This window comes from Dendronephthya gigantea, unplaced genomic scaffold (genome assembly GCF_004324835.1).
Source record: "Dendronephthya gigantea isolate DGI-Jeju-01 unplaced genomic scaffold, DenGig_1.0 000033F, whole genome shotgun sequence".
NCBI classification, from domain to species: domain Eukaryota; kingdom Metazoa; phylum Cnidaria; class Anthozoa; order Malacalcyonacea; family Nephtheidae; genus Dendronephthya; species Dendronephthya gigantea.
In genome coordinates, this window is record NW_021163043.1 from 445,345 (window position 1) to 453,918 (window position 8,574).

General features: G+C 37.8%; 2 protein-coding genes across 4 annotated transcripts in view; one reads left to right on the forward strand and one right to left on the reverse strand.

The window, feature by feature from the left end:
* The window catches only part of LOC114525137 (WD repeat and FYVE domain-containing protein 3-like), a 73,478-nt gene extending 67,234 nt beyond the window's left edge, over window positions 1-6,244 (reverse strand). The window contains exons 1-8 of one of the 2 annotated variants that reach the window (XM_028546352.1): window positions 6,193-6,244; window positions 5,137-5,996; window positions 4,337-4,687; window positions 3,599-3,654; window positions 3,269-3,513; window positions 1,987-2,147; window positions 952-1,233; window positions 219-425 (exon numbers count right to left, since the gene is read on the reverse strand). In XM_028546352.1, coding sequence (XP_028402153.1) covers window positions 219-425; window positions 952-1,233; window positions 1,987-2,147; window positions 3,269-3,513; window positions 3,599-3,654; window positions 4,337-4,687; window positions 5,137-5,917 — 2,083 coding nt within the window. In that variant the 5' untranslated portion in view covers window positions 5,918-5,996; window positions 6,193-6,244. Of the gene's footprint in view, window positions 1-218; window positions 426-951; window positions 1,234-1,986; window positions 2,148-3,268; window positions 3,514-3,598; window positions 3,655-4,336; window positions 4,688-5,136; window positions 6,046-6,192 lie in introns of those variants that run through there. The other variant, XM_028546351.1, reaches the window with a different exon arrangement.
* On the forward strand, window positions 6,138-8,510 carry LOC114525138 (renalase-like). 2 transcript variants are annotated; one of them, XM_028546354.1, is made up of 5 exons: window positions 6,286-6,407; window positions 6,725-6,761; window positions 6,836-6,978; window positions 7,291-7,641; window positions 7,966-8,510. In XM_028546354.1, exons 1-5 carry the CDS (start codon window positions 6,389-6,391, stop codon window positions 8,325-8,327), a joined length of 912 nt encoding a protein of 303 aa, XP_028402155.1. In that variant the 5' UTR covers window positions 6,286-6,388; the 3' UTR covers window positions 8,328-8,510. The 2 variants fall into 2 exon arrangements, with proteins under 2 accessions (XP_028402154.1, XP_028402155.1); XM_028546353.1 differs by lacking the exon at window positions 6,725-6,761 and having other exon boundaries at window positions 6,138-6,407.
* The last annotated feature ends 64 nt before the right edge of the window (window positions 8,511-8,574 follow it).

The following is an 8,574-nucleotide window of genomic DNA, read 5'->3' on the forward strand; positions in this document are numbered from 1 at the left end:
GAAGTCTTGGTTTGAAATTAGACGGCTGTCAGTTAAGTGCGCCCGCGATTGTTCGGCAACAACAAGCCCCGGGCATTAAGACACGCGCATGGGCAGCTAATGGATCATATGTCCTTTAAATTTAGGCATCCTATGACCCTGGGTTTGAATTTATCTTAACGAAACGAAAAGCCCCTTATGTCATATCATGTTCACGATTATCCCTTTATGTTCCTTACCATCCTTCCATATCGGGTTGGGGTTATTGCTCAAAGCTCCCTCCATGCTCATGAGCACGGATATGACGTAAACAAACCCGCCGACGTCACGAAACATTGCCCTCGTCCCAGGCTCCAAGGCAAACACTCTTATTACTGTTCGTAAGAGGGCGATCTTCATCGGGACGACCAGCGTGGTGCAGGTGTTTGTTGATCTCAGCAACGCTCCTGAACAGAAAAACTCGACAGTTCAAATTCGATTCTTAAGGCTGTTACACTTGCCACTTTTGCTGCATTTTCTTCTTTTGACAGATGTGAACGAGTATTTCGTTACGAATGCTCTGACGTATAAGAGCTCTTATTTAAACATCAGTAACTAATTCACACGTTCACATCTTTCAAAAGAAGAAAATCGCTAATAAAATGGCAGCAAAAATTGCAAATATCAACTGGCCTTTAAAGCAATTTTCTTGGCTTTATCATTCTTACTTAGGATAAGGTTTTTCATGAAGAGTTAACTCGTCCGGGCGGAGTTAAAGAGATAGAAAGTCTGTAATGTTTTACACAAAAGGAAAAACATGGTATCGGTTCAGATCAGACTACTTCGAGAAACCACTGTTCGCTTATTTCTTGGAAAAAAATTCCTGCTGTATTTGTCATCTTGTATTTGGATAGAACAAATTACTCTTGTTATGTTTAAAGTTGAATATTTGGCTATCGCTCATTACAAGAAATCTACAATATTTATACAAACCTAGGTCATCTCTTCCACCATCCAAAATTAACTCTTGAATAATTTTCAACGCCTCTCCTCGGGAGTTCTCGTACTTTACCAAACCTTGGACACATTGTGCTCCGCCGCAATGACGAAACATCGCGGCATTTTCCGAGCATTTCTCGAGCATTATACGAACACACTCCATCAGTAACATGGGATAATCGGCATATTTTGCCAAAGTGTCCTCATCTGGGATGAGTTCAGGATCGACCTTAAAACTTTTAGTTTCTTTGGCTGAAATATCGTCACTCTCTGAACCTAGTAAGTCAGATTTATTTCTGTGAAGAAAATGCGACTTTTCTTTTACTAGATAGTTCTATCAGTTTTAAACTGTTCTTCCTAGAGGTCCAGTAAGGATCATCTCTTATCGACCCAGTGTTACTACAAAAGGAAACTTAAACAAAACTAACTTTATTTATACTGGATAGTTCTATCAGTTTTAAACTGTTCTTCCTAGAGGTCCAGTAAGGATCATCTCTTATCGACCCAGTGTTACTACAAAAGGAAACTTAAACTAAACTAACTTTATTTATACTTGATAGCTCTATCAGTTCTAAACTGTTCTTCCTAGAGGTCCAGTAAGGATCATCTCTTATCGACCCAGTGTTACTACAAAAGGAATCCTAAACTAAACTAACTTTATTTACACTAGATAGCTCTATCATTTCTAAACTGTTCTTCCTAGAGGTCCAGTAAGGATCATCTCTTATTGATCCAGTGTTACTACAGGAGGAAACCTAAACTAAACTAACTTTATTTATACTGGAGAACTCTATCAGTGCTAAACTGTTCTTTCTAGAGGTCCAGTAAGGATCATCTCTTATTAATCCAGTGTTACTACAGGAGGAAACCTAAACTAAACTATAACTTTATTTATACTGGATAACTCTATCAGTTTTAAAATGTTCTTCCTAGAGGTCCAGTAAGGATCATCTCTCGTTGTTTTATTGTTACCGAGGGTTAGAACAGAATCATATTATCACATTTGACTAGCTTGAAAGAAAAGTTTACCCTCCATGTTTGACATCTTTTCCAATGCAACAGAATAATAAACTAAGCAGTTCGTCAACACTTCCAAAAGGCCAACATCACGAAAAACATGTTTATATTGATCCTTGTAGTTTACCAGTTGAATAAGAACTTCTAATGCGAAAATCCATGAACTATGTACCCTAAATATAAGAATGCATCTGATTTAAGATATGTTTGGCATATAGAAAGGGCTTGGTATAAGTGTATTAAAGAAGCATTTGCATTACAATTACAGAGCTGTATTATAGAGCGGGCCTGAGTACATTTTAGAGAGGTATCTGTATTAGATAGGTGTCTGTATTAGAGAGGCTGTATTAGCGAGGTATCTGTTTTAGAGAAGAGTGTATTAGAGAGGTGTCTGTATTAGAGAGGCGTGTATTAGAGAGATGTCTGTGTTAGAAAGGCGTGTATTAGAGAAAAGAGCATTAGAGAGGTGTCTGTATCAGAGGGGCGTGTATTGGAACAGTGCCTGTATTAGAGAGGGGAGCATTAGAGAGGTGTCTGTATTAGAGAGGAGTGCATTAGAGAGGTGCCTGTATTAGAGAGGAGTGCATTAGAGAGGTGTCTGTATTAGAGAGGCGTGTATTGGAGCAGTGCCTGTATTAGAGAGGAGTGCATTAGAGAGGTGTCTGTATTAGAGAGGAGGGCATTAGAGAGGTGTCTGTATTAGCGAAGTGTCTGTGTTAGAGAGGTGTCTGTGTTAGAGAGGAGTGCATTAGAGAGGTGTCTGTATTAGAGAGGGGCGCATTAGAGAGGTGTCTGTATTAGGGAGGAATGCATTAGAGAGGTGTCTGTATTAGAGAAGTGAACATATTAGAAAGGTGTCTGCATTTGAAAAAGGTGTCTATATTAGAGAGGTATCTGTATTAAAGAGGAAACAATATTAGAGAAGAGTGTATTAGAGAGGGGTGTATTACAGAGATGTCCGTATTAGAGAAGTGCGCATATTAGGGAGGTGTCTATATTAGAGAGGAGTATATCAGAGGGGTGTGTGTATTAAAGAGGAGTGTATTAGAGGGGTGTGTGTGTGTGTGTTAGAGAGGTGTGTCTGTTACAGTAGAAAGGTATCAGAGAGGTGTACTAGAGAGGTGCGCATATTAGAGAGGGGTGTGTCTTAAAGAGAAACCTGTATCAAGGAAGTGCCTGTATAAAAGAGGCATGTCTATTAGAGAGAAATTTGCATTAGAGAAGTGTCTGTATTGGAGAAGTTTTGTATCTGCATCAAGTCTTGTCTTGAATCAGTAACAATGTTATTACTTACCTTGTATTTTTAAACAACATGCTTAGGGAAATGAGCTCTGGTGAAGGCGTCCAGTTGAGGTTGCATGCGACAAACTCGATTAATTTTAAAACTTTTTCCTGAATTGGGGCTTCTTTTTCATTAATTTTTCCAATGAATGTTGAGATGGTTCTCTGTTGTTCGAGGATGAAATAATTCACCGGATCCGAAGTGTAGATGCGTCGTATTGAGTCGAGAATGTGCTGACATAAAAGACCATCATCGCTCTGAAAATGAAGTGTTAAAAAGTAAGAATCATTCAGCCAAAGCTAAGAAAAGTGAGAAAATAATAATATTGAATTTTTTACAAACCCTAACAAATACTGCTTGTAAAACATGAAATGCTTCGATATTTCGAACAGTTTTTCCTGCAAAGAAATGCAAAACAGTAGTATTTTCATATTGGACAGGTTTATGTATGAATTTAAAACTGCTCTTTCTAGATGTCCCAGTAAGGATCTTCTCTTAAGACTTGTTTACACTTGCAATTTTCGCTGCAATTTGTGCTCTTCTTTTGAAACATGTGAACAAGTGGATAGGTTTTAAATGAACAAGTAAAGGCATTTTACAACTGTCTACTTGTTCACATCTTTCAAAAGAAGAGATCGAATCACATGAAAAATTGCAACAAAAACCCCATCTAGTGTTACTACAGAAACAAACCTAAACTAAACCAAATTTAATTATACTGGATAGCTTTATCAGTTCTAAAGTGTTCTTCCTAGAGGTACAATAAGGATCTTATTAATCCATTGTTACTACAGGAGGAAACCTAAACTAAACTAACTTTATTGATACTGGATAGCCTTATCAGTTCTAAAGTGTTCTTCCTAGAGGTCCAGTAAGGATCATCTCTTATTGATCCAGTGTTACTACAGGGGGAAACCTAAACTAAACTAACTTTATTTATACTGGATAGCTTTATCAGTTCTAAAGTGTTCTTCCTAGAGGTACAGTAAGGATAATCTCTTATTGATCTAGTGTTACTACAGGAGGAAACCTAAACTAAGCTGACTTTATTTATAAGGTATATCTATTAATTAGTAATACCATTTTCTGTTGCCTCAGGCATCTGAAATTCTGAATCTTGAAATGGGGCACCAATGCTCTGAGATGGCCTCAATGGCGTATAACCAACCATGGCAAAATCCGATACACATATAACCATACTACGACAAGCCTCTGCGGCTAAATGGTCGTCCATTTCCCCAAGTTGTAATAGGTACTCTTGAAGGAACAGATAACCTTGGCATGAGCGGAAGTCGTCCATCAGCACAGGTGAAATTGCAGTGGAGTCTTGCAGAATTCTAAAGATGGTGATGAACATCTCGACAAGTTCCAAAGGCGTCTCAGTTTGAATTTGCCGCATACTTGAAACACATAGACTGACACATGATTTACCTAAAAATTCGATGTTTTTTAATTAAAAACACATCTCAGACAAACATGATAAATGAGTGAAATATGATATGGTGGCTTGTTTAAATATTGTTTCATGGAATTAACATGTCTCATTTTAGAGGAGTTCTCCCTTAACTTTTGACCTAAGGCCATTTACCAGGGAAATAGTTTGGGAGAGATATATTATCATTTACTAATAATCATGAACTTTGGTGAAAACATTTTGAGAAATTCTCTTGAATATTTTGGGCAAAAAAATCATCCAAAATCTGAACTAATACAAGTTGTAAAAAAGAATAATGTTGCAACACGTTAAGTATCTAAGTTGATACATTTAATAAAAAACTAATTAATTTGCAATTAAATATACGACAGAAATTTCCAGACATATGTCAGACAATGAATGAAATCAAAGTAAAAAAACGATCACAAAATAAACAATATTTTACCGTGAATGTAATTGCAGACATCATCTCTGAAGCCGTGGCGAGTTATGCTCGTTAGAACCTCACAAATTCCCGTCCGCCAACCAATGTTGTGAGGCTGGCACTTACAAGTCATTGCAGTGAACAGAATAAACAAGTCATCTGTCCTGACAAGTTCCTGTGCTGTGATGCCCTGATTGCATAAACGGACAAGCAACTGTATAAATAGTCTCTGCACTGTCGAATAGGAGATCTCTAAGGCGTCCGATTCCTCGTTTGACGATGCTGAAGGCCGAGGAAGTTCAAAAAACAAGTACAAACAATGCACCAAAGTTGATGGCAATTGAGTCGCTATCATGTCCGAAATTATCGCGCTTTCCCCGTTCGCCAAAATGCTTAAACTATTCAGGAGGTTCCAGCCAGATTGCGGGTTGTTATCTCGTCTTTCTATGAGGAAGTTCATGATTGCTGTGCTAGCGTTGTCGTTCGATCTGTTTACTGCATGTCTTCGTATTTCGTTGACCATCAGTCGCGAAGTGTGTGCTGCAAATTGAAGGACGTCTCCAAAGCGTTCGGTCATTTCCGTCCCTCCCGCTTTCGAGAACACTTTGTTAAACACAGGTAGCATAGCGTAGAGCTTCTCCTCTTGTTCTTTCAACGTTAGAGGCACCGATGAGTGGATAAACTCCATGAAAAGCTTACGAAGATGCATCAAACTTAGGCCGGCATCGCCAGTGAATGTCGAAGTGTCATCCACAGTTGGACGGCGGCCCATCAGCATTCGGACGATTCCCTTCGGATTCATTGCCGTTGATGTATTTTGGAAAGGGCTTCTATTTATTTCTTTTCATTTTAGACAAGAATTCGGCCTGTTTTTACAGCTCCTGTCAAGGAAAACAAATCTTGTTACCTCATTCAAATATAATACATGCCCTTGGCCAACTTTGATATTGATGTTTTGTGGTTTTCACCCCCCTGTCTCGGAATAGAAGAACTCCCCCCCCCAACCAACCATATGGCAAACATTTTATAGACATAATATACTAAGGTTTCCCACAAATAATGAGCGTAAAACCTTACAAATTGCTTATAGTCGGTGCGGGGCTGACGGCTGCTGTTACAAGTGCTTTGATAAAACAATGTCTTCCTGGTAGAAATATTGAAATTCACGTCTGGGAGAAATCTCGAGGAATTGGTGGTAGAATGAATAGTCATAGATCATCATCTGGTGGCAGGGTAGATCTTGGTGCTCAATACATTACTAGAAGCTCTCAGTATGCAGAAAAGCACAAGAGGTTGTATTTCATAAATAAATGCTTCCTTCAGCAGCTCATAGACAATCAGTTCCTTTGATTGTCTATGAACAGTTTCAAACGGTGATTTCCTAACAGACCGGTCCAGTAATTAATTGTGTTTTTAGTTCAGCGTTCGAGCATGCGCAGTCAACATACAAGTCTGTTCCGAACACTGATCTTAAAATTACTGGATCAATATTATTTCTTTTGAAGTTCTTTACAAACCGCATTGTTTGTTATCTAAATTAAACTTTAATATCAAGCAAATATCTGAAATTGCTAGCAGTTGAAATTGCCACTGTTTATTCTTCTGTTAGGACGCGTCAAAACCTTGCAGAATTCACGATCCCTGTTGTACATAATCTAGTTTTTTCTAAATAAGCGTTTTAAAAATAAAAAGGGAAAATAATGGGTTTAATCTCTGGTAGATTTTTTGATGATTTAATACGAAACGACGTTCTGAAACCTCTTCCTGGAATGATAGAAGGTGCAACGATTGAACAGAACAATGAAGACTTCATGGCTCCAAATGGAATAAACAGCGTTGTAAAATATTTCTTCAGTTCCTCGGGTACGAAATGATTGCAATGTCCGTTTTTTATTGGCCTATTTTCATCACGTGTTTTACTCTCATGCAAAACATGGCTCCCATATTTTTTCAAAGACATTGAGACACTGCTCCTTGATTATTCTTTACAAGTCCTAATAACAAGATCTCAAAACACTCGTGTCAAAGTTTAAAAACGTAGAGATGATGTTTTCGTTTGATATTTGTTTTCCAAGTGTCTAAACCATGCACTTACAGCACTTAGCATAAAGTAATATCCCATTTACAATACCTGTCTCATTGACATTGTTGACATCAAACTCACTTCACCTACAGATGCGAAAATAAAGCTAAACACATTTTGTCGAGAAATCAACCTGACATGTCAAAATAAAGAAACTTCAAAGCACGTCTGGACAGTCACAACAAAAGACGGGAACTCTGAAGAGTTTAATGGTGTCATATTAACCATTCCTGTTCCACAAATCTTACAACTCAATGGAACCTTCCAAGATGTTCTCAAAAATTACCAAAGCGAGCTTCAACAAGTCGAGTATTCCTCTCGCTACGCCTTGGCGCTGTTTTTCCCCGAGGATACGAAGTTGAATGTTTCCTGGATCGCGAAATATGTCAAAGATAATCCTTGCATTCGCTTCGTCTCTTTGGACTCTGTGAAGAGAGGATTTGGTTAGTTTTGCGAACTTTTATGGCATAAGTAATGATAGACCAAAAATTTAAATGAATGAGTTCATGAAAGTTGCTTTTGTCTGTTTGAAATCTTAAAAGTTAAAGCAGTAGTCTAAGACATTTTCTTGAAAAACTTCATGTGTTATCGAAAGGATATCACGTCCATTTTGAATGAGAATGCAACGATTTAAAACAAGATGCGGGTTGAAGTTTTAAATTTTTGAATTTGGTAGTCGTCTGACTCTTGCACATACTTTTTGATATGGTTTAACATGGTCTCAACCGAGCTGAGATTTTCAAATTCTTTCTATTTTTTTCAAATAGATAGTTCAACATCTGGTTTATCTATTTTGATTCACACAAGCGTCCCGTTTGGATTGGCAAATTTAGAATCGGACATTGGTGAAGTTGAGAATATCATTTATCAACATTTCCAAGAACTGTTTCCCAGTCTTCCTCCCCCAACATCCACCCGTTGCATCCGCTGGCGCTACTCACAGGTGTACAAGTCATATCCAGGGCAACCAGGAGCGCTTGACGTCAGCACGAAACCGTTGCTTGTGTTGGCAGGAGATTGCTTTGTCCATTCAAACTTCAGTGGATGTGTGGAGTCTGCAAATGCCGTCCTAAAAATTCTTCAAAAAGAGTTGAAAAGTAGTAATACTTGTCAGAGTAGTAATATTTGACAAAAAGGATAAGTTAAAAGAATGAATTTTCAAAGAAGATTCTTTAAAACATATACGATGTTTACCTGGTTTGAAAATACTTCCCCGAAAAGACAAGTTCTTGATGATTGAAAAAAGTCTTTAATAAAGACTGCTTAATCCGGCCGAAAAAGATATTGCAAAATAATGGTAAAACATGAAATAAAGGACTGTAAATGAAAACTGGACTACATTTATTTACTTAAATTACTACAATATGCTTATATAT

Excerpts from the sequence above, each read along its gene's own strand:
- LOC114525138 (XM_028546353.1), top strand. The coding sequence starts at position 6,175 with ATGAGCGTAAAACCTTACAAATTGCTTATAGTCGGTGCGGGGCTGACG. Across the intron at positions 6,979-7,290 it reads ATATTTCTTCAGTTCCTCGG|ATGCGAAAATAAAGCTAAAC; the intron begins GTACGAAATGAT and ends CTTCACCTACAG. Across the intron at positions 7,642-7,965 it reads CTCTGTGAAGAGAGGATTTG|ATAGTTCAACATCTGGTTTA; the intron begins GTTAGTTTTGCG and ends TTTTTCAAATAG.